Here is a 27,579-nt window from a genome sequence, read left to right as displayed (position 1 = left end):
TATACAGCAAGACTGCGTCACAGCCAGACACACAGCATCAGAGATATACAGCAAGAAAGAGCGTTACAGCCAGACACACAGCATCAGAGATATACAGCAAGAAAGAGCGTTACAGCCAGACACACGGCATCAGAGATATACAGCAAGAAAGAGCGTTACAGCCAGACACACAGCATCAGAGATATACAGCAAGACTGCGTCACAGCCAGACACACAGCATCAGAGATATACAGCAAGACTGCGTCACAGCCAGACACACAGCATCAGAGATATACAGCAAGAAAGAGCGTTACAGCCAGACACACAGCATCAGAGATATACAGCAAGAAAGAGCGTTACAGCCAGACACACGGCATCAGAGATATACAGCAAGAAAGAGCGTTACAGCCAGACACACAGCATCAGAGATATACAGCAAGAAAGAGCGTTACAGCCAGACACACAGCATCAGAGATATACAGCAAGACTGCGTCACAGCCAGACACACAGCATCAGAGATATACAGCAAGAAAGGGCGTTACAGCCAGACACACAGCATCAGAGATATACAGCAAGAAAGAGCGTTACAGCCAGACACACGGCATCAGAGATATACAGCAAGACTGCGTCACAGCCAGACACACAGCATCAGAGATATACAGCAAGAAAGAGCGTTACAGCCAGACACACGGCATCAGAGATATACAGCAAGAAAGAGCGTCACAGCCAGACACACAGCATCAGAGATATACAGCAAGAAAGAGCGTTACAGCCAGACACACGGCATCAGAGATATACAGCAAGAAAGAGCGTCACAGCCAGACACACAGCATCAGAGATATACAGCAAGAAAGAGCGTTACAGCCAGACACACAGCATCAGAGATATACAGCAAGAAAGAGCGTTACAGCCAGACACACAGCATCAGAGATATACAGCAAGACTGCGTCACAGCCAGACACACGGCAGAGATATACAGCAAGAAAGAGCGTTACAGCCAGACACACGGCATCAGAGATATACAGCAAGACTGCGTCACAGCCAGACACACAGCATCAGAGATATACAGCAAGAAAGAGCGTCACAGCCAGACACACGGCATCAGAGATATACAGCAAGACTGCGTCACAGCCAGACACACGGCAGAGATATACAGCAAGAAAGAGCGTTACAGCCAGACACACAGCATCAGAGATATACAGCAAGAAAGAGCGTTACAGCCAGACACACAGCATCAGAGATATACAGCAAGAAAGAGCGTCACAGCCAGACACACAGCATCAGAGATATACAGCAAGAAAGAGCGTTACAGCCAGACACACGGCATCAGAGATATACAGCAAGAAAGAGCGTCACAGCCAGACACACGGCATCAGAGATATACAGCAAGAAAGAGCGTTACAGCCAGACACACGGCATCAGAGATATACAGCAAGACTGCGTCACAGCCAGACACACAGCATCAGAGATATACAGCAAGAAAGAGCGTCACAGCCAGACACACGGCATCAGAGATATACAGCAAGACTGCGTCACAGCCAGACACACGGCAGAGATATACAGCAAGAAAGAGCGTTACAGCCAGACACACAGCATCAGAGATATACAGCAAGAAAGAGCGTTACAGCCAGACACACAGCATCAGAGATATACAGCAAGAAAGAGCGTCACAGCCAGACACACAGCATCAGAGATATACAGCAAGAAAGAGCGTTACAGCCAGACACACAGCATCAGAGATATACAGCAAGAAAGAGCGTCACAGCCAGACACACGGCATCAGAGATATACAGCAAGAAAGAGCGTTACAGCCAGACACACGGCATCAGAGATATACAGCAAGAAAGAGCGTTACAGCCAGACACACAGCATCAGAGATATACAGCAAGAAAGAGCGTCACAGCCAGACACACGGCATCAGAGATATACAGCAAGAAAGAGCGTTACAGCCAGACACACGGCATCAGAGATATACAGCAAGAAAGAGCGTTACAGCCAGACACACAGCATCAGAGATATACAGCAAGAAAGAGCGTTACAGCCAGACACACAGCATCAGAGATATACAGCAAGACTGCGTCACAGCCAGACACACAGCATCAGAGATATACAGCAAGAAAGCGCGTTACAGCCAGACACACAGCATCAGAGATATACAGCAAGAAAGAGCGTTACAGCCAGACACACGGCATCAGAGATATACAGCAAGACTGCGTCACAGCCAGACACACAGCATCAGAGATATACAGCAAGAAAGAGCGTTACAGCCAGACACACAGCATCAGAGATATACAGCAAGAAAGAGCGTCACAGCCAGACACAGCATCAGAGATATACAGCAAGAAAGAGCGTTACAGCCAGACACACAGCATCAGAGATATACAGCAAGAAAGGGCGTTACAGCCAGACACACAGCATCAGAGATATACAGCAAGAAAGAGCGTTACAGCCAGACACACGGCATCAGAGATATACAGCAAGACTGAGTCACAGCCAGACACACAGCATCAGAGATATACAGCAAGAAAGAGCGTCACAGCCAGACACACGGCATCAGAGATATACAGCAAGAAAGAGCGTTACAGCCAGACACACGGCATCAGAGATATACAGCAAGAAAGAGCGTTACAGCCAGACACACAGCATCAGAGATATACAGCAAGAAAGCGCGTCACAGCCAGACACACGGCATCAGAGATATACAGCAAGAAAGAGCGTTACAGCCAGACACACAGCATCAGAGATATACAGCAAGAAAGAGCGTCACAGCCAGACACACAGCATCAGAGATATACAGCAAGAAAGAGCGTTACAGCCAGACACACAGCATCAGAGATATACAGCAAGAAAGAGCGTTACAGCCAGACACACAGCATCAGAGATATACAGCAAGAAAGAGCGTTACAGCCAGACACACAGCATCAGAGATATACAGCAAGAAAGAGCGTTACAGCCAGACACACAGCATCAGAGATATACAGCAAGAAAGAGCGTTACAGCCAGACACACAGCATCAGAGATATACAGCAAGACTGCGTCACAGCCAGACACACAGCATCAGAGATATACAGCAAGAAAGAGCGTTACAGCCAGACACACAGCATCAGAGATATACAGCAAGACTGCGTCACAGCCAGACACACGGCAGAGATATACAGCAAGAAAGAGCGTTACAGCCAGACACACGGCATCAGAGATATACAGCAAGACTGCGTCACAGCCAGACACACAGCATCAGAGATATACAGCAAGAAAGAGCGTCACAGCCAGACACACGGCATCAGAGATATACAGCAAGACTGCGTCACAGCCAGACACACGGCAGAGATATACAGCAAGAAAGAGCGTTACAGCCAGACACACAGCATCAGAGATATACAGCAAGAAAGAGCGTTACAGCCAGACACACAGCATCAGAGATATACAGCAAGAAAGAGCGTTACAGCCAGACACACGGCATCAGAGATATACAGCAAGAAAGAGCGTTACAGCCAGACACACAGCATCAGAGATATACAGCAAGACTGCGTCACAGCCAGACACACAGCATCAGAGATATACAGCAAGACTGCGTCACAGCCAGACACACGGCAGAGATATACAGCAAGAAAGAGCGTTACAGCCAGACACACGGCATCAGAGATATACAGCAAGACTGCGTCACAGCCAGACACACAGCATCAGAGATATACAGCAAGAAAGAGCGTCACAGCCAGACACACGGCATCAGAGATATACAGCAAGACTGCGTCACAGCCAGACACACGGCAGAGATATACAGCAAGAAAGAGCGTTACAGCCAGACACACAGCATCAGAGATATACAGCAAGAAAGAGCGTTACAGCCAGACACACAGCATCAGAGATATACAGCAAGAAAGAGCGTTACAGCCAGACACACGGCATCAGAGATATACAGCAAGAAAGAGCGTTACAGCCAGACACACAGCATCAGAGATATACAGCAAGAAAGAGCGTTACAGCCAGACACACAGCATCAGAGATATACAGCAAGACTGCGTCACAGCCAGACACACAGCATCAGAGATATACAGCAAGAAAGAGCGTTACAGCCAGACACACGGCATCAGAGATATACAGCAAGACTGCGTCACAGCCAGACACACAGCATCAGAGATATACAGCAAGAAAGAGCGTTACAGCCAGACACACAGCATCAGAGATATACAGCAAGAAAGGGCGTTACAGCCAGACACACAGCATCAGAGATATACAGCAAGAAAGAGCGTTACAGCCAGACACACAGCATCAGAGATATACAGCAAGAAAGAGCGTTACAGCCAGACACACAGCATCAGAGATATACAGCAAGAAAGAGCGTTACAGCCAGACACACGGCATCAGAGATATACAGCAAGACTGCGTCACAGCCAGACACACAGCATCAGAGATATACAGCAAGAAAGAGCGTCACAGCCAGACACAGCATCAGAGATATACAGCAAGAAAGAGCGTTACAGCCAGACACACAGCATCAGAGATATACAGCAAGAAAGAGCGTTACAGCCAGACACACAGCATCAGAGATATACAGCAAGACTGCGTCACAGCCAGACACACAGCATCAGAGATATACAGCAAGAAAGGGCGTTACAGCCAGACACACAGCATCAGAGATATACAGCAAGAAAGAGCGTTACAGCCAGACACACGGCATCAGAGATATACAGCAAGACTGCGTCACAGCCAGACACACAGCATCAGAGATATACAGCAAGAAAGAGCGTTACAGCCAGACACACGGCATCAGAGATATACAGCAAGAAAGAGCGTCACAGCCAGACACACAGCATCAGAGATATACAGCAAGAAAGAGCGTTACAGCCAGACACACGGCATCAGAGATATACAGCAAGAAAGAGCGTCACAGCCAGACACACAGCATCAGAGATATACAGCAAGAAAGAGCGTTACAGCCAGACACACAGCATCAGAGATATACAGCAAGAAAGAGCGTTACAGCCAGACACACAGCATCAGAGATATACAGCAAGAAAGAGCGTTACAGCCAGACACACGGCATCAGAGATATACAGCAAGAAAGAGCGTTACAGCCAGACACACAGCATCAGAGATATACAGCAAGACTGCGTCACAGCCAGACACACAGCATCAGAGATATACAGCAAGACTGCGTCACAGCCAGACACACAGCATCAGAGATATACAGCAAGAAAGAGCGTTACAGCCAGACACACAGCATCAGAGATATACAGCAAGAAAGAGCGTTACAGCCAGACACACGGCATCAGAGATATACAGCAAGAAAGAGCGTTACAGCCAGACACACAGCATCAGAGATATACAGCAAGAAAGAGCGTTACAGCCAGACACACAGCATCAGAGATATACAGCAAGACTGCGTCACAGCCAGACACACAGCATCAGAGATATACAGCAAGAAAGGGCGTTACAGCCAGACACACAGCATCAGAGATATACAGCAAGAAAGAGCGTTACAGCCAGACACACGGCATCAGAGATATACAGCAAGACTGCGTCACAGCCAGACACACAGCATCAGAGATATACAGCAAGAAAGAGCGTTACAGCCAGACACACGGCATCAGAGATATACAGCAAGAAAGAGCGTCACAGCCAGACACACAGCATCAGAGATATACAGCAAGAAAGAGCGTTACAGCCAGACACACGGCATCAGAGATATACAGCAAGAAAGAGCGTCACAGCCAGACACACAGCATCAGAGATATACAGCAAGAAAGAGCGTTACAGCCAGACACACAGCATCAGAGATATACAGCAAGAAAGAGCGTTACAGCCAGACACACAGCATCAGAGATATACAGCAAGACTGCGTCACAGCCAGACACACGGCAGAGATATACAGCAAGAAAGAGCGTTACAGCCAGACACACGGCATCAGAGATATACAGCAAGACTGCGTCACAGCCAGACACACAGCATCAGAGATATACAGCAAGAAAGAGCGTCACAGCCAGACACACGGCATCAGAGATATACAGCAAGACTGCGTCACAGCCAGACACACGGCAGAGATATACAGCAAGAAAGAGCGTTACAGCCAGACACACAGCATCAGAGATATACAGCAAGAAAGAGCGTTACAGCCAGACACACAGCATCAGAGATATACAGCAAGAAAGAGCGTCACAGCCAGACACACAGCATCAGAGATATACAGCAAGAAAGAGCGTTACAGCCAGACACACGGCATCAGAGATATACAGCAAGAAAGAGCGTCACAGCCAGACACACGGCATCAGAGATATACAGCAAGAAAGAGCGTTACAGCCAGACACACGGCATCAGAGATATACAGCAAGACTGCGTCACAGCCAGACACACAGCATCAGAGATATACAGCAAGAAAGAGCGTCACAGCCAGACACACGGCATCAGAGATATACAGCAAGACTGCGTCACAGCCAGACACACGGCAGAGATATACAGCAAGAAAGAGCGTTACAGCCAGACACACAGCATCAGAGATATACAGCAAGAAAGAGCGTTACAGCCAGACACACAGCATCAGAGATATACAGCAAGAAAGAGCGTCACAGCCAGACACACAGCATCAGAGATATACAGCAAGAAAGAGCGTTACAGCCAGACACACAGCATCAGAGATATACAGCAAGAAAGAGCGTCACAGCCAGACACACGGCATCAGAGATATACAGCAAGAAAGAGCGTTACAGCCAGACACACGGCATCAGAGATATACAGCAAGAAAGAGCGTTACAGCCAGACACACAGCATCAGAGATATACAGCAAGAAAGAGCGTCACAGCCAGACACACGGCATCAGAGATATACAGCAAGAAAGAGCGTTACAGCCAGACACACGGCATCAGAGATATACAGCAAGAAAGAGCGTTACAGCCAGACACACAGCATCAGAGATATACAGCAAGAAAGAGCGTTACAGCCAGACACACAGCATCAGAGATATACAGCAAGACTGCGTCACAGCCAGACACACAGCATCAGAGATATACAGCAAGAAAGCGCGTTACAGCCAGACACACAGCATCAGAGATATACAGCAAGAAAGAGCGTTACAGCCAGACACACGGCATCAGAGATATACAGCAAGACTGCGTCACAGCCAGACACACAGCATCAGAGATATACAGCAAGAAAGAGCGTTACAGCCAGACACACAGCATCAGAGATATACAGCAAGAAAGAGCGTCACAGCCAGACACAGCATCAGAGATATACAGCAAGAAAGAGCGTTACAGCCAGACACACAGCATCAGAGATATACAGCAAGAAAGGGCGTTACAGCCAGACACACAGCATCAGAGATATACAGCAAGAAAGAGCGTTACAGCCAGACACACGGCATCAGAGATATACAGCAAGACTGAGTCACAGCCAGACACACAGCATCAGAGATATACAGCAAGAAAGAGCGTCACAGCCAGACACACGGCATCAGAGATATACAGCAAGAAAGAGCGTTACAGCCAGACACACGGCATCAGAGATATACAGCAAGAAAGAGCGTTACAGCCAGACACACAGCATCAGAGATATACAGCAAGAAAGCGCGTCACAGCCAGACACACGGCATCAGAGATATACAGCAAGAAAGAGCGTTACAGCCAGACACACAGCATCAGAGATATACAGCAAGAAAGAGCGTCACAGCCAGACACACAGCATCAGAGATATACAGCAAGAAAGAGCGTTACAGCCAGACACACAGCATCAGAGATATACAGCAAGAAAGAGCGTTACAGCCAGACACACAGCATCAGAGATATACAGCAAGAAAGAGCGTTACAGCCAGACACACAGCATCAGAGATATACAGCAAGAAAGAGCGTTACAGCCAGACACACAGCATCAGAGATATACAGCAAGAAAGAGCGTTACAGCCAGACACACAGCATCAGAGATATACAGCAAGACTGCGTCACAGCCAGACACACAGCATCAGAGATATACAGCAAGAAAGAGCGTTACAGCCAGACACACAGCATCAGAGATATACAGCAAGACTGCGTCACAGCCAGACACACGGCAGAGATATACAGCAAGAAAGAGCGTTACAGCCAGACACACGGCATCAGAGATATACAGCAAGACTGCGTCACAGCCAGACACACAGCATCAGAGATATACAGCAAGAAAGAGCGTCACAGCCAGACACACGGCATCAGAGATATACAGCAAGACTGCGTCACAGCCAGACACACGGCAGAGATATACAGCAAGAAAGAGCGTTACAGCCAGACACACAGCATCAGAGATATACAGCAAGAAAGAGCGTTACAGCCAGACACACAGCATCAGAGATATACAGCAAGAAAGAGCGTTACAGCCAGACACACGGCATCAGAGATATACAGCAAGAAAGAGCGTTACAGCCAGACACACAGCATCAGAGATATACAGCAAGACTGCGTCACAGCCAGACACACAGCATCAGAGATATACAGCAAGACTGCGTCACAGCCAGACACACGGCAGAGATATACAGCAAGAAAGAGCGTTACAGCCAGACACACGGCATCAGAGATATACAGCAAGACTGCGTCACAGCCAGACACACAGCATCAGAGATATACAGCAAGAAAGAGCGTCACAGCCAGACACACGGCATCAGAGATATACAGCAAGACTGCGTCACAGCCAGACACACGGCAGAGATATACAGCAAGAAAGAGCGTTACAGCCAGACACACAGCATCAGAGATATACAGCAAGAAAGAGCGTTACAGCCAGACACACAGCATCAGAGATATACAGCAAGAAAGAGCGTTACAGCCAGACACACGGCATCAGAGATATACAGCAAGAAAGAGCGTTACAGCCAGACACACAGCATCAGAGATATACAGCAAGAAAGAGCGTTACAGCCAGACACACAGCATCAGAGATATACAGCAAGACTGCGTCACAGCCAGACACACAGCATCAGAGATATACAGCAAGAAAGAGCGTTACAGCCAGACACACGGCATCAGAGATATACAGCAAGACTGCGTCACAGCCAGACACACAGCATCAGAGATATACAGCAAGAAAGAGCGTTACAGCCAGACACACAGCATCAGAGATATACAGCAAGAAAGGGCGTTACAGCCAGACACACAGCATCAGAGATATACAGCAAGAAAGAGCGTTACAGCCAGACACACAGCATCAGAGATATACAGCAAGAAAGAGCGTTACAGCCAGACACACAGCATCAGAGATATACAGCAAGAAAGAGCGTTACAGCCAGACACACGGCATCAGAGATATACAGCAAGACTGCGTCACAGCCAGACACACAGCATCAGAGATATACAGCAAGAAAGAGCGTCACAGCCAGACACAGCATCAGAGATATACAGCAAGAAAGAGCGTTACAGCCAGACACACAGCATCAGAGATATACAGCAAGAAAGAGCGTTACAGCCAGACACACAGCATCAGAGATATACAGCAAGACTGCGTCACAGCCAGACACACAGCATCAGAGATATACAGCAAGAAAGGGCGTTACAGCCAGACACACAGCATCAGAGATATACAGCAAGAAAGAGCGTTACAGCCAGACACACGGCATCAGAGATATACAGCAAGACTGCGTCACAGCCAGACACACAGCATCAGAGATATACAGCAAGAAAGAGCGTTACAGCCAGACACACGGCATCAGAGATATACAGCAAGAAAGAGCGTCACAGCCAGACACACAGCATCAGAGATATACAGCAAGAAAGAGCGTTACAGCCAGACACACGGCATCAGAGATATACAGCAAGAAAGAGCGTCACAGCCAGACACACAGCATCAGAGATATACAGCAAGAAAGAGCGTTACAGCCAGACACACAGCATCAGAGATATACAGCAAGAAAGAGCGTTACAGCCAGACACACAGCATCAGAGATATACAGCAAGACTGCGTCACAGCCAGACACACGGCAGAGATATACAGCAAGAAAGAGCGTTACAGCCAGACACACGGCATCAGAGATATACAGCAAGACTGCGTCACAGCCAGACACACAGCATCAGAGATATACAGCAAGAAAGAGCGTCACAGCCAGACACACGGCATCAGAGATATACAGCAAGACTGCGTCACAGCCAGACACACGGCAGAGATATACAGCAAGAAAGAGCGTTACAGCCAGACACACAGCATCAGAGATATACAGCAAGAAAGAGCGTTACAGCCAGACACACAGCATCAGAGATATACAGCAAGAAAGAGCGTTACAGCCAGACACACGGCATCAGAGATATACAGCAAGAAAGAGCGTTACAGCCAGACACACAGCATCAGAGATATACAGCAAGAAAGAGCGTTACAGCCAGACACACAGCATCAGAGATATACAGCAAGACTGCGTCACAGCCAGACACACAGCATCAGAGATATACAGCAAGAAAGAGCGTTACAGCCAGACACACGGCATCAGAGATATACAGCAAGACTGCGTCACAGCCAGACACACAGCATCAGAGATATACAGCAAGAAAGAGCGTTACAGCCAGACACACAGCATCAGAGATATACAGCAAGAAAGAGCGTCACAGCCAGACACAGCATCAGAGATATACAGCAAGAAAGAGCGTTACAGCCAGACACACAGCATCAGAGATATACAGCAAGAAAGGGCGTTACAGCCAGACACACAGCATCAGAGATATACAGCAAGAAAGCGCGTCACAGCCAGACACACAGCATCAGAGATATACAGCAAGAAAGAGCGTTACAGCCAGACACACGGCATCAGAGATATACAGCAAGACTGAGTCACAGCCAGACACACAGCATCAGAGATATACAGCAAGAAAGAGCGTCACAGCCAGACACACGGCATCAGAGATATACAGCAAGAAAGAGCGTTACAGCCAGACACACGGCATCAGAGATATACAGCAAGAAAGAGCGTTACAGCCAGACACACAGCATCAGAGATATACAGCAAGAAAGCGCGTCACAGCCAGACACACGGCATCAGAGATATACAGCAAGAAAGAGCGTTACAGCCAGACACACAGCATCAGAGATATACAGCAAGAAAGAGCGTCACAGCCAGACACACAGCATCAGAGATATACAGCAAGAAAGAGCGTTACAGCCAGACACACAGCATCAGAGATATACAGCAAGAAAGAGCGTTACAGCCAGACACACGGCATCAGAGATATACAGCAAGAAAGAGCGTTACAGCCAGACACACAGCATCAGAGATATACAGCAAGAAAGAGCGTTACAGCCAGACACACAGCATCAGAGATATACAGCAAGACTGCGTCACAGCCAGACACACAGCATCAGAGATATACAGCAAGAAAGAGCGTTACAGCCAGACACACAGCATCAGAGATATACAGCAAGACTGCGTCACAGCCAGACACACGGCAGAGATATACAGCAAGAAAGAGCGTTACAGCCAGACACACGGCATCAGAGATATACAGCAAGACTGCGTCACAGCCAGACACACAGCATCAGAGATATACAGCAAGAAAGAGCGTCACAGCCAGACACACGGCATCAGAGATATACAGCAAGACTGCGTCACAGCCAGACACACGGCAGAGATATACAGCAAGAAAGAGCGTTACAGCCAGACACACAGCATCAGAGATATACAGCAAGAAAGAGCGTTACAGCCAGACACACAGCATCAGAGATATACAGCAAGAAAGAGCGTTACAGCCAGACACACGGCATCAGAGATATACAGCAAGAAAGAGCGTTACAGCCAGACACACAGCATCAGAGATATACAGCAAGAAAGAGCGTTACAGCCAGACACACAGCATCAGAGATATACAGCAAGACTGCGTCACAGCCAGACACACAGCATCAGAGATATACAGCAAGAAAGAGCGTTACAGCCAGACACACGGCATCAGAGATATACAGCAAGACTGCGTCACAGCCAGACACACAGCATCAGAGATATACAGCAAGAAAGAGCGTTACAGCCAGACACACAGCATCAGAGATATACAGCAAGAAAGAGCGTCACAGCCAGACACAGCATCAGAGATATACAGCAAGAAAGAGCGTTACAGCCAGACACACAGCATCAGAGATATACAGCAAGAAAGGGCGTTACAGCCAGACACACAGCATCAGAGATATACAGCAAGAAAGAGCGTTACAGCCAGACACACGGCATCAGAGATATACAGCAAGACTGAGTCACAGCCAGACACACAGCATCAGAGATATACAGCAAGAAAGAGCGTCACAGCCAGACACACGGCATCAGAGATATACAGCAAGAAAGAGCGTTACAGCCAGACACACGGCATCAGAGATATACAGCAAGAAAGAGCGTTACAGCCAGACACACAGCATCAGAGATATACAGCAAGAAAGCGCGTCACAGCCAGACACACGGCATCAGAGATATACAGCAAGAAAGAGCGTTACAGCCAGACACACAGCATCAGAGATATACAGCAAGAAAGAGCGTCACAGCCAGACACACAGCATCAGAGATATACAGCAAGAAAGAGCGTCACAGCCAGACACACGGCATCAGAGATATACAGCAAGAAAGAGCGTTACAGCCAGACACACAGCATCAGAGATATACAGCAAGAAAACGCGTTACAGCCAGACACACAGCATCAGAGATATACAGCAAGAAAGAGCGTCACAGCCAGACACACAGCATCAGAGATATACAGCAAGAAAGAGCGTCACAGCCAGACACACAGCATCAGAGATATACAGCAAGACTGCGTCACAGCCAGACACACGGCATCAGAGATATACAGCAAGAAAGAGCGTCACAGCCAGACACACAGCATCAGAGATATACAGCAAGACTGCGTCACAGCCAGACACACGGCATCAGAGATATACAGCAAGAAAGAGCGTTACAGCCAGACACACAGCATCAGAGATATACAGCAAGAAAGAGCGTTACAGCCAGACACACGGCATCAGAGATATACAACAAGAAAGCGCGTCACAGCCAGACACACAGCATCAGAGATATACAGCAAGAAAGAGCGTTACAGCCAGACACACAGCATCAGAGATATACAGCAAGAAAGAGCGTCACAGCCAGACACACAGCATCAGAGATATACAGCAAGGCAGCGTCACAGCCAGACACACAGCATCAGAGATATACAGCAAGAAAGAGCGTTACAGCCAGACACACAGCATCAGAGATATACAGCAAGAAAGAGCGTCACAGCCAGACACACAGCATCAGAGATATACAGCAAGAAAGAGCGTTACAGCCAGACACACAGCATCAGAGATATACAGCAAGAAAGAGCGTTACAGCCAGACACAGCATCAGAGATATACAGCAAGACTGCGTCACAGCCAGACACACAGCGTGAGAGATATACAGCAAGAAAGAGCGTTACAGCCAGACACACGGCATCAGAGATATACAGCAAGAAAGAGCGTTACAGCCAGACACACAGCATCAGAGATATACAGCAAGAAAGAGCGTTACAGCCAGACACACAGCATCAGAGATATACAGCAAGAAAGAGCGTCACAGCCAGACACACAGCATCAGAGATATACAGCAAGAAAGAGCGTTACAGCCAGACACACGGCATCAGAGATATACAGCAAGAAAGAGCGTTACAGCCAGACACACGGCATCAGAGATATACAGCAAGACTGCGTCACAGCCAGACACACAGCATCAGAGATATACAGCAAGACTGCGTCACAGCCAGACACACGGCAGAGATATACAGCAAGAAAGAGCGTTACAGCCAGACACACGGCATCAGAGATATACAGCAAGACTGCGTCACAGCCAGACACACAGCATCAGAGATATACAGCAAGAAAGAGCGTCACAGCCAGACACACGGCATCAGAGATATACAGCAAGACTGCGTCACAGCCAGACACACGGCAGAGATATACAGCAAGAAAGAGCGTTACAGCCAGACACACAGCATCAGAGATATACAGCAAGAAAGAGCGTTACAGCCAGACACACAGCATCAGAGATATACAGCAAGAAAGAGCGTTACAGCCAGACACACGGCATCAGAGATATACAGCAAGACTGCGTCACAGCCAGACACACAGCATCAGAGATATACAGCAAGAAAGAGCGTTACAGCCAGACACACGGCATCAGAGATATACAGCAAGACTGCGTCACAGCCAGACACACAGCATCAGAGATATACAGCAAGAAAGAGCGTTACAGCCAGACACACAGCATCAGAGATATACAGCAAGAAAGGGCGTTACAGCCAGACACACAGCATCAGAGATATACAGCAAGAAAGAGCGTTACAGCCAGACACACAGCATCAGAGATATACAGCAAGAAAGAGCGTTACAGCCAGACACACAGCATCAGAGATATACAGCAAGAAAGAGCGTTACAGCCAGACACACGGCATCAGAGATATACAGCAAGACTGCGTCACAGCCAGACACACAACATCAGAGATATACAGCAAGAAAGAGCGTCACAGCCAGACACAGCATCAGAGATATACAGCAAGAAAGAGCGTTACAGCCAGACACACAGCATCAGAGATATACAGCAAGAAAGGGCGTTACAGCCAGACACACAGCATCAGAGATATACAGCAAGAAAGAGCGTTACAGCCAGACACACGGCATCAGAGATATACAGCAAGACTGCGTCACAGCCAGACACACAGCATCAGAGATATACAGCAAGAAAGAGCGTTACAGCCAGACACACGGCATCAGAGATATACAGCAAGAAAGAGCGTCACAGCCAGACACACAGCATCAGAGATATACAGCAAGAAAGAGCGTTACAGCCAGACACACGGCATCAGAGATATACAGCAAGAAAGAGCGTCACAGCCAGACACACAGCATCAGAGATATACAGCAAGAAAGAGCGTTACAGCCAGACACACAGCATCAGAGATATACAGCAAGAAAGAGCGTTACAGCCAGACACACAGCATCAGAGATATACAGCAAGACTGCGTCACAGCCAGACACACGGCAGAGATATACAGCAAGAAAGAGCGTTACAGCCAGACACACGGCATCAGAGATATACAGCAAGACTGCGTCACAGCCAGACACACAGCATCAGAGATATACAGCAAGAAAGAGCGTCACAGCCAGACACACGGCATCAGATATATACAGCAAGACTGCGTCACAGCCAGACACACGGCAGAGATATACAGCAAGAAAGAGCGTTACAGCCAGACACACAGCATCAGAGATATACAGCAAGAAAGAGCGTTACAGCCAGACACACAGCATCAGAGATATACAGCAAGAAAGAGCGTTACAGCCAGACACACGGCATCAGAGATATACAGCAAGAAAGAGCGTTACAGCCAGACACACAGCATCAGAGATATACAGCAAGAAAGAGCGTTACAGCCAGACACACAGCATCAGAGATATACAGCAAGACTGCGTCACAGCCAGACACACAGCATCAGAGATATACAGCAAGAAAGAGCGTTACAGCCAGACACACGGCATCAGAGATATACAGCAAGACTGCGTCACAGCCAGACACACAGCATCAGAGATATACAGCAAGAAAGAGCGTTACAGCCAGACACACGGCATCAGAGATATACAGCAAGAAAGAGCGTCACAGCCAGACACACAGCATCAGAGATATACAGCAAGAAAGAGCGTTACAGCCAGACACACGGCATCAGAGATATACAGCAAGAAAGAGCGTCACAGCCAGACACACAGCATCAGAGATATACAGCAAGAAAGAGCGTTACAGCCAGACACACAGCATCAGAGATATACAGCAAGAAAGAGCGTTACAGCCAGACACACAGCATCAGAGATATACAGCAAGAAAGAGCGTTACAGCCAGACACACAGCATCAGAGATATACAGCAAGAAAGCGCGTTACAGCCAGACACACGGCATCAGAGATATACAGCAAGACTGCGTCACAGCCAGACACACGGCATCAGAGATATACAGCAAGAAAGAGCGTCACAGCCAGACACACGGCATCAGAGATATACAGCAAGAAAGAGCGTTACAGCCAGACACACAGCATCAGAGATATACAGCAAGACTGCGTCACAGCCAGACACACGGCAGAGATATACAGCAAGAAAGAGCGTTACAGCCAGACACACAGCATCAGAGATATACAGCAAGAAAGAGCGTTACAGCCAGACACACAGCATCAGAGATATACAGCAAGAAAGAGCGTTACAGCCAGACACACAGCATCAGAGATATACAGCAAGAAAGAGCGTCACAGCCAGACACACAGCATCAGAGATATACAGCAAGGCAGCGTCACAGCCAGACACACAGCATCAGAGATATACAGCAAGAAAGAGCGTTACAGCCAGACACACGGCATCAGAGATATATAGCAAGACTGCGTCACAGCCAGACACACAGCATCAGAGATATACAGCAAGAAAGAGCGTTACAGCCAGACACACGGCATCAGAGATATACAGCAAGAAAGAGCGTTACAGCCAGACACACAGCATCAGAGATATACAGCAAGAAAGAGCGTTACAGCCAGACACACAGCATCAGAGATATACAGCAAGACTGCGTCACAGCCAGACACACAGCATCAGAGATATACAGCAAGAAAGAGCGTTACAGCCAGACACACGGCATCAGAGATATATAGCAAGACTGCGTCACAGCCAGACACACAGCATCAGAGATATACAGCAAGAAAGAGCGTTACAGCCAGACACACAGCATCAGAGATATACAGCAAGAAAGAGCGTCACAGCCAGACACAGCATCAGAGATATACAGCAAGAAAGAGCGTTACAGCCAGACACACAGCATCAGAGATATACAGCAAGAAAGGGCGTTACAGCCAGACACACAGCATCAGAGATATACAGCAAGAAAGAGCGTTACAGCCAGACACACGGCATCAGAGATATACAGCAAGACTGAGTCACAGCCAGACACACAGCATCAGAGATATACAGCAAGAAAGAGCGTCACAGCCAGACACACGGCATCAGAGATATACAGCAAGAAAGAGCGTTACAGCCAGACACACGGCATCAGAGATATACAGCAAGAAAGAGCGTTACAGCCAGACACACAGCATCAGAGATATACAGCAAGAAAGCGCGTCACAGCCAGACACACGGCATCAGAGATATACAGCAAGAAAGAGCGTTACAGCCAGACACACAGCATCAGAGATATACAGCAAGAAAGAGCGTCACAGCCAGACACACAGCATCAGAGATATACAGCAAGAAAGAGCGTCACAGCCAGACACACGGCATCAGAGATATACAGCAAGAAAGAGCGTTACAGCCAGACACACAGCATCAGAGATATACAGCAAGAAAACGCGTTACAGCCAGACACACAGCATCAGAGATATACAGCAAGAAAGAGCGTCACAGCCAGACACACAGCATCAGAGATATACAGCAAGAAAGAGCGTTACAGCCAGACACACAGCATCAGAGATATACAGCAAGAAAGAGCGTTACAGCCAGACACACAGCATCAGAGATATACAGCAAGACTGCGTCACAGCCAGACACACAGCATCAGAGATATACAGCAAGAAAGAGCGTTACAGCCAGACACACGGCATCAGAGATATACAGCAAGACTGCGTCACAGCCAGACACACAGCATCAGAGATATACAGCAAGAAAGAGCGTTACAGCCAGACACACGGCATCAGAGATATACAGCAAGAAAGAGCGTCACAGCCAGACACACAGCATCAGAGATATACAGCAAGAAAGAGCGTTACAGCCAGACACACGGCATCAGAGATATACAGCAAGAAAGAGCGTCACAGCCAGACACACAGCATCAGAGATATACAGCAAGAAAGAGCGTTACAGCCAGACACACAGCATCAGAGATATACAGCAAGAAAGAGCGTTACAGCCAGACACACAGCATCAGAGATATACAGCAAGAAAGAGCGTTACAGCCAGACACACAGCATCAGAGATATACAGCAAGAAAGCGCGTTACAGCCAGACACACGGCATCAGAGATATACAGCAAGACTGCGTCACAGCCAGACACACGGCATCAGAGATATACAGCAAGAAAGAGCGTCACAGCCAGACACACGGCATCAGAGATATACAGCAAGAAAGAGCGTTACAGCCAGACACACAGCATCAGAGATATACAGCAAGACTGCGTCACAGCCAGACACACGGCAGAGATATACAGCAAGAAAGAGCGTTACAGCCAGACACACAGCATCAGAGATATACAGCAAGAAAGAGCGTTACAGCCAGACACACAGCATCAGAGATATACAGCAAGAAAGAGCGTTACAGCCAGACACACAGCATCAGAGATATACAGCAAGAAAGAGCGTCACAGCCAGACACACAGCATCAGAGATATACAGCAAGGCAGCGTCACAGCCAGACACACAGCATCAGAGATATACAGCAAGAAAGAGCGTTACAGCCAGACACACGGCATCAGAGATATATAGCAAGACTGCGTCACAGCCAGACACACAGCATCAGAGATATACAGCAAGAAAGAGCGTTACAGCCAGACACACGGCATCAGAGATATACAGCAAGAAAGAGCGTTACAGCCAGACACACAGCATCAGAGATATACAGCAAGAAAGAGCGTTACAGCCAGACACACAGCATCAGAGATATACAGCAAGACTGCGTCACAGCCAGACACACAGCATCAGAGATATACAGCAAGAAAGAGCGTTACAGCCAGACACACGGCATCAGAGATATATAGCAAGACTGCGTCACAGCCAGACACACAGCATCAGAGATATACAGCAAGAAAGAGCGTTACAGCCAGACACACAGCATCAGAGATATACAGCAAGAAAGAGCGTCACAGCCAGACACAGCATCAGAGATATACAGCAAGAAAGAGCGTTACAGCCAGACACACAGCATCAGAGATATACAGCAAGAAAGGGCGTTACAGCCAGACACACAGCATCAGAGATATACAGCAAGAAAGAGCGTTACAGCCAGACACACGGCATCAGAGATATACAGCAAGACTGAGTCACAGCCAGACACACAGCATCAGAGATATACAGCAAGAAAGAGCGTCACAGCCAGACACACGGCATCAGAGATATACAGCAAGAAAGAGCGTTACAGCCAGACACACGGCATCAGAGATATACAGCAAGAAAGAGCGTTACAGCCAGACACACAGCATCAGAGATATACAGCAAGAAAGCGCGTCACAGCCAGACACACGGCATCAGAGATATACAGCAAGAAAGAGCGTTACAGCCAGACACACAGCATCAGAGATATACAGCAAGAAAGAGCGTCACAGCCAGACACACAGCATCAGAGATATACAGCAAGAAAGAGCGTCACAGCCAGACACACGGCATCAGAGATATACAGCAAGAAAGAGCGTTACAGCCAGACACACAGCATCAGAGATATACAGCAAGAAAACGCGTTACAGCCAGACACACAGCATCAGAGATATACAGCAAGAAAGAGCGTCACAGCCAGACACACAGCATCAGAGATATACAGCAAGAAAGAGCGTCACAGCCAGACACACAGCATCAGAGATATACAGCAAGACTGCGTCACAGCCAGACACACGGCATCAGAGATATACAGCAAGAAAGAGCGTCACAGCCAGACACACAGCATCAGAGATATACAGCAAGACTGCGTCACAGCCAGACACACGGCATCAGAGATATACAGCAAGAAAGAGCGTTACAGCCAGACACACGGCATCAGAGATATACAGCAAGAAAGCGCGTCACAGCCAGACACACAGCATCAGAGATATACAGCAAGAAAGAGCGTCACAGCCAGACACACAGCATCAGAGATATACAGCAAGGCAGCGTCACAGCCAGACACACAGCATCAGAGATATACAGCAAGAAAGAGCGTTACAGCCAGACACACAGCATCAGAGATATACAGCAAGAAAGAGCGTCACAGCCAGACACACAGCATCAGAGATATACAGCAAGAAAGAGCGTTACAGCCAGACACACAGCATCAGAGATATACAGCAAGAAAGAGCGTTACAGCCAGACACAGCATCAGAGATATACAGCAAGAAAGAGCGTTACAGCCAGACACACAGCATCAGAGATATACAGCAAGAAAGAGCGTTACAGCCAGACACACAGCATCAGAGATATACAGCAAGAAAGAGCGTTACAGCCAGACACACAGCATCAGAGATATACAGCAAGAAAGCGCGTTACAGCCAGACACACGGCATCAGAGATATACAGCAAGAAAGAGCGTTACAGCCAGACACACAGCATCAGAGATATACAGCAAGAAAGAGCGTTACAGCCAGACACACAGCATCAGAGATATACAGCAAGAAAGAGCGTTACAGCCAGACACACAGCATCAGAGATATACAGCAAGGCAGCGTCACAGCCAGACACACAGCATCAGAGATATACAGCAAGAAAGAGCGTTACAGCCAGACACACAGCATCAGAGATATACAGCAAGAAAGAGCGTTACAGCCAGACACACAGCATCAGAGATATACAGCAAGACTGCGTCACAGCCAGACACACGGCATCAGAGATATACAGCAAGAAAGAGCGTTACAGCCAGACATACGGCATCAGAGATATACAGCAAGAAAGAGCGTTACAGCCAGACACACAGCATCAGAGATATACAGCAAGAAAGAGCGTTACAGCCAGACACACAGCATCAGAGATATACAGCAAGAAAGAGCGTCACAGCCAGACACACAGCATCAGAGATATACAGCAAGAAAGAGCGTCACAGCCAGACACACAGCATCAGAGATATACAGCAAGAAAGAGCGTCACAGCCAGACACACAGCATCAGAGATATACAGCAAGAAAGAGCGTTACAGCCAGACACACGGCATCAGAGATATACAGCAAGACTGCGTCACAGCCAGACACAGAAACAGAGATATACAGCAAGAAAGAGCGTCACAGCCAGACACACAGCATGAAAGATATACAGCAAGAAAGAGCGTTACAGCCAGACACAAACAGAGATATACAGCAAGGCAGCGTCACAGCCAGACACAGAAACAGAGATATACAGCAAGAAAGAGCGTCACAGCCAGACACACAGCATCAGAGATATACAGCAAGAAAGAGTATCACAGCAGACGCACAACTTCAGATACACAGCAAGACAGCATCACAGCCAGACACTAAGAGAGACAGTGGTAGATACACAGGTACACACAGCATCAGGCACAAACTAAGACCGTGTCAGAGTAGAGACACACAACATCAGACGCACACCAAGAGACAAAGGTACATAGCATCAGATACACCAAAAGACCGTATCACAATGTGTAAATATCAAACACAATGTTATTGGCTTAAATGAGTTTAAACTGCATCACTTGTCTTAATACACAGATGCTACAGTGTCGGTGATACGTACTGAGAGATGCATAGTATCACAGACACACTGACAAATGCAGCGTCGCATACAGTATAGGTACATAGGCGCACAATAACACCCCGACACAATATCAGATAGTCACACACACAGTTCCTGTCTCCTGACTGACACTGCACACACTTACTTTGCCCATAACTTTGGATGGACGCTGTTTGAAGGGGATGCTTCCTGCGCGGCTGAACTGACTTCCTGTGTGACTGAGAAGATAGAGAGCAGGGAGGTAGGGGAGCGAGACCGTAACACACACACACATGTAATATAGGAGAGAGGTATATGCGGCTACAGATTACACCCTGTAAGGTAAGTAATGCGGTGAGTGTCTACAGAAGTGGGATTCCTGTTATTCGTATAGTGCAGGTAGGTATAGGTACCTGGCAATGCTCTTCATGTAGGAACTAGGTGTATATAGAAGGTATCTGTATGTACCTGTAGGTAGATATAAGGTGTAGGTACCTGCTGGTTCTCTGCATGCTGTAGTTAGATCAGTGTTCTTTAACCTTTTCTGGTTGAGGAGCCCCATCCCTCTCTAATAGCGCATCTGAGATCAGATCCATTGTAAGGAACCCCAACCCTCTCTAATAGCGCGTCTGAGATCAGATACATTGTAAAGAACCCCAACCCTCTCTAATAGCGCGTCTGAGATCAGATACATTGTAAAGAACCCCATCCCTCTCTAATAGCGCATCTGAGATCAGATCCATTGTAAGGAACCCCAACCCTCTCTAATAGTGCGTCTGAGATCAGATACATTGTAAAGAACTCCAACCCTCTCTAATAGCGCGTCTGAGATCAGATAAATTGTAAGGAACCCCAACCCTCTCTAATAGCGCATCTGAGATCAGATAAATTGTAAGGAACCCCAACCCTCTCTAATAGCGCGTCTGAGATCAGATAAATTGTAAAGAACCCCAACCCTCTCTAATAGCGCGTCTGAGATCAGATAAATTGTAAGGAACCCCAACCCTCTCTAATAGCGCGTTTGTGAGGTGCGCAGCACATAGATTTTTACACGTTTTAAATACAGGTGGTCCTTGCTATCAGACTGTCCGTTATCAAACGGATTATCCGACGCCGGGTAACGCCTTCCGCTGAATGCATTATCCGTCGTTGGTACGGATTATCCGACGCCAGGCAACGCCTTCCGCTGAACGCGTTATCCCATGTCGGTACGGATTATCTGACGCCGGGTAACGCCTTCAGCTGAACGCATTATCTGACGTCGGTACGGATTATCTGACGCCTGGTAACACCTTCCGCTGAACGCATTATCCGAGGTCAGTACGGATTATCTGATGCCGGGTAACGCCTTCCGCTGAACGCGTTATCCGAGGTCGGTACGGATTATCCGATGCCAGGCAACGCCTTCCGCTGAACGCGTTATCCCATGTCGGTACGGATTATCCGACGCCGGTTAACGCCTTCCGCTGAGCGCATTATCCCAGTTCGATACGGATTATCCGACGCCAGGCAACGCCTTCCACTGAACGCATTATCCGAGGTCAGTACGGATTATCCGACGCCAGGTAACGCCTTCCGCTGAACGCATTATCCGACGTCGGTACGGATTATCCGACATTGCAAAGGATTATCCGACACTCGTCGCCGCGAATTAACATTGGACCTGCAATCCGACGTCGGTTTGCGGGATGGATTCTGGCGTATAACCGAGGACCGCCTGTATATTAAAACAATATTATACCATTTGTGCACTCTCTTCTTTTGAGTCAATAGAAGTAGGAGTCTTGCGCAGGAATAACGCAGCGGAGGCGTTCTCCAGGAGGTTACTGCCTTTACCGCGCTAGAACAAACATCACTTTGGGAGTTTGTTTGTCCCAGCTGCATTACACCATGTTATAATTCTTCTTTGTGCCAAAGGTTTTTTATACATTGGATTTTTTGCTCTAGAGAGAGAGCATTATATAATGTAGGCTTCAGGGATAGCATTACATAATTACATAATGTATTTCACATTAAGTGCTTATTAATAAATATATATATAAATATATATTTATTATGATTTTTTCCCCCCCAAATGTTTACGCATCTATCACTAATCATTATATTGATCAGGGCAGTGCAGAAATGTGTCCTGTATATGTACTGTCACGGTAGTTTATGACAAGATATAACGAACACCAAATATCTGGGTTGAACGGAACGAGGCTTAGATATAATAAAATATAATGTATTCCTTAAAAAAGGTGAACACAGCAATATAGTACAATTAACAGACGAAGGTAACACTTACTTAGGGTTGGGGGATGGAGAAGTATCAGCTAGCAATTCTCCAGCAATCCGGTGACATCCCAGGTGGAATCAGAAGCACAACTAAAAACTGTAGGGTTGACACAGTTTATATACCTGTGTAACCCTATTCTTAACATTGAATACAGACTATTGGTGAACAATTATCTGTATCCAATCCCTAACGTGGAGACACAGATTAACCCATGCCCCCCAGCTAATTAGCCCATGTGTACTGGGACTCTATGGGTAGCCCCATAATTAAATCAGGGGCGACGACCAGTCTATCAAATGAAGTATCTGCATTGTTTGTAGGTGTAGACATAACACTTACAAACCACTCCAGTTTGATGATTCTCCACCCTCAGGTAACAATTAGAGTGGCAGAGTCTGTTGATTAGTACTTGGTCTGTTGATTAGTACTTAGGCTCAATCAGCCGGCTGCCCTTCATGACCTATTAGCATAGCAGATGGAGTCTGCATTTTCAGGGCAGATCCAAAATACCATACATATACACTTTAATATCTACACATATTAATAAGTTCCATTCTGGTGGGCTCAGTGGGCCGAAATTAATTAATGCCTACAGTGACTCCACATATTGGCCAAATATCAACTCTCTGTGACCTCCAGAACTGGAGATACAGAAATGCACTTTAAAACATCTTTAAAATACAGGATTATAATGAAACATGGGAACAGGGGAACATACATTTTCATGACAAGGTGTAAACCACCTTCTTGGACCGCAGTCCAGTTAACCCCTTGCCTCCCTGGTGAGGTCAGGGGGTGGCCATATGGGGTGCAACCCCTTTAATACCGGGCCAACCCCCCTCTCCCTCTACACCTCCCCTTCTTAATGGGTGACCTGTGGCCCACTGGCCCTAACGGGGAGTGGGGCACTGCTGGCACCCTTAATTAACTCAGTCTCAGAGGGATAGTCCTGACGTGAAAGTCCATCAGCATTGCTGTTTTCACTACCCTTTTTGTGCTGAATAGTAAACTCAAACTCTTGCAAGGCCAAGCTCCACCTTAGCAACTTGGCATTCTCCCCTGATGCCCTCTGCAGCCAACTCAGGGGGTTGTGGTCTGTGAAGACCGTGAAAGCCCTTCCATACACATAGGGCTGGAGTTTTTTGAGTGCCCACACAATGGCCAAGCACTCTTTCTCAATGGTGGCATAGGCCACCTCTCTGGGGAGTAGTTTTCGGCAGAGGTACACTACAGGGTGCTCTCTGCCGTCGTCCCCCGCTTGGCTCAACACAGCCCCAATGCCATAGTCCGAGGCATCAGTCTGTATGAGGAAATGTTTGGTATAGTCCGGGGCAGCCAGTATGGGGGCCCCAGCAAGCGCAGTTTTCAGTGCCTGGAAAGCAGTTTCACAGGCAGGAGTCCAGGTGATAAGCACAGGCAGTTGCTTCTTAGTCAAATCAGTCAGGGGTTTGGCCACGGCACTGTACTGTGGGACAAACTTCCTATAGTACCCTGCGGTGACCAAAAATGCCATGACCTGTTTCTTGGTTTTTGGAACAGGCCACTGAACTATGGCTTCTACCTTGGCTGGCTCTGGTTTGAGGTGCCCTCCACCCACCCTGTACCCTAAGTACAGGACCTCTGTCATCCCTACCATACACTTAGTGGGTTACAAGGTAAGCCCAGCCTCCCTGATCCTATCCAGCACCGCAGCTACATGTCCTAAGTGGGAGTCCCAGGAATTACTAAAGACAGCAATGTCATCTAAGTAAGCCCTGGCATAACTCTGCATCCCTTCCAGTAACCTATTGACCAGGCGTTGGAAGGTAGCCGGGGCATTCTTCATCCCAAATGGCATCACCAAAAACTCATAGAGGCCACTTGGAGTGATGAATGCTGACTTCTCCCTAGCCTCCAGGGTCAGTGGGATTTGCCAATAGCCTTTGCTCAAATCCATAGTGGTCAGATACTTTGCCCCCGAGAGTTCATCCAGTAACTCATCCATGCGGGGCATGGGGTAGGCATCTGACACCGTCCCAGCGTTGAACAAGCGGTAGTCCACACAAAACCGGGTGGTCTTGTCCTTCTTAGAGACTAGAACTACCGGGCTTGCCCAAGGACTCTGGGATGGAGTAATTACCCCTAGGGTCAGCATCTCCTCTATTTCCCTCTCCATACTGGTCTTGACCTCTGCTGACACTCTATAAGCGTGCTTATGCAGAGGCTGCAGATCCCCTGTGTGCACTGCGTGTTTTGTGAGATGTGTGGTCCCTGGCATGTCAGTGAAGAGGGCCCTAAACTTAGCTAGCATGTCCCTGGCGTCTACCTGCTGCCTAGCACTCAACTGTGCCCCTATCTCTACCTGCTCCACAATGTTTCCCTGCCTAGCCTCCCCTAGGAGATCAGGCAGAGCATTACTCGCCGGATCCTCCAGAAGTGGGCTACAAATGGCCATTACTGCTCCCATACTCGGTGCTCTGTATTCTTTCAGCATATTAACGTGATATGTCTTATGCCTCTCAGGCTCTACCTGTACAACGTAGTTGTACTCATTCACCTTTCGGATGACCGGGTACGGTCCCGACCAGGCAGCCATCAACTTGTTCTCCCGAGTGGGTTTGAGAACAAACACCTGCTGTCCTGGGATAAATTCTCTGCTACAGGCATGCTGGTCATACCATTGCTTTTGCTTGGTCTGAGCGGCCCTGAGGTGGTCCTGGGCCACCCCCATGAGCATCTCTAACCGGTCTCGGAGATCAACTACATACTGGATCACTGAAGCATCAGTAGCAGTAGCCTCCCCTTCCCATCCCTCACGGAATAGGTCCAGAGGTCCACGTACCCTGCGGCCATATAGTAGCTCGAAGGGGGAGAAGCCTGTAGATTCTTGCGGTACCTCTCGGTAGGCAAACAGCAAGTGCTGCAGGTGAATCTCCCAGTCTTTCCCCTCCGCCTCTATAAAGGTCCGAAGCATCTGCTTCAGGGTACCGTTAAACCTCTCACATAATCCTTTTGTCTGGGGATGGTAAGGGGTAGTGCGCCGGTGCTGTACACCGCATGCATCCCAGAGACAATGTAACAGTTCACTCATGAACTGCGACCCCTGATCGGTTAGGACCTCACTAGGGAAACCTACCCTAGAAAAAATGTTCAGCAAAGCTGCTGCCACTGTCTTGGTATCTATGGTGCCAAGCGCTGCCGCCTCAGGGTACCGGGTGGCAAAATCCACCACCGTGAGGATGTAGCGCTTCCCTGACCTGCAAGGAATAATAAGGGGTCCTACAAGATCCATCGCTTCTTTCTGGAAGGGTTCCCCTATTATCGGTAGGGATTTCAGGGGTGCCTTCACACGGTCGCCCGCCTTACCCACTCGCTGGCAGGCATCACAAGAGCGGCATAAAGTGCCTACATCTCGAGATGCCCCCGGCCAGTAGTAACGCTGTAATAACCGGGCTCGTGTTCAGGTTGACCCCCCGATGTCCCGCTAACGGAATAGAGTGAGCTAACCGTAACAGTTGCTGTCGGTACCCCTGGGGCACTACTAGCTGTCGCTTACCGGTCAATCCCTCCTCTATCCCTGGGTTCCCTTCTTCTCTATACAGGAGTCCCTTATCCCATAGGCAGTGCTCAGTGCCTTCCCCTGCCTGAGATTCGGATGCCCGAAGTCTCACGCCGGCCAGGGTAGGGTCTGTCTTCACTGCCTCCCTAAACTGGGCTCCTAATTCTGGCCACCCCCCAGTCATGTCATTGTCCGGAGAATGGGGAAGGGTGAGGGGGAACAGTAAGTCAGTCTGTGGTTGCAACTAATCCTGGCTTACCTCCCCAGGCTCCTCTGCGCCCTCCGCTAACGTTGGTCCCAAAGGCTGGGGGACTGGCGCCGCCGCCATTGCCGCTGTCTGGCTCCGGGTAACCGCCGCCACTGCAGCGGGCTTGGGCACTCGGTCATAGGTGCAGGTCATCGGTCCCAGGTCGTTGCCAAGAAGAACTTTGGCAT

The 27,579-nt window shown here is 48.2% G+C and overlaps 1 protein-coding gene across 7 annotated transcripts in view; it reads right to left on the bottom strand.

The window, feature by feature from the left end:
* The window catches only part of MYRF (myelin regulatory factor), a 191,831-nt gene that overhangs the window by 49,475 nt on the left and 114,777 nt on the right, over nt 1–27,579 (bottom strand). For all 7 annotated transcript variants that reach the window (XM_075566951.1, XM_075566952.1, XM_075566953.1 and 4 more), the window contains one exon: nt 21,492–21,564. In XM_075566951.1, the coding sequence (XP_075423066.1) occupies nt 21,492–21,564 (73 nt within the window). The remainder of the gene's footprint in view (nt 1–21,491; nt 21,565–27,579) is intronic.

Source organism: Ascaphus truei, chromosome 12, assembly GCF_040206685.1.
Source record: "Ascaphus truei isolate aAscTru1 chromosome 12, aAscTru1.hap1, whole genome shotgun sequence".
In the NCBI taxonomy this organism is placed as follows: Eukaryota; Metazoa; Chordata; class Amphibia; order Anura; family Ascaphidae; genus Ascaphus; species Ascaphus truei.
The sequence above is the reverse complement of the archived record's forward strand: the minus strand, read 5'-3'. Positions and strand labels throughout refer to the sequence as shown.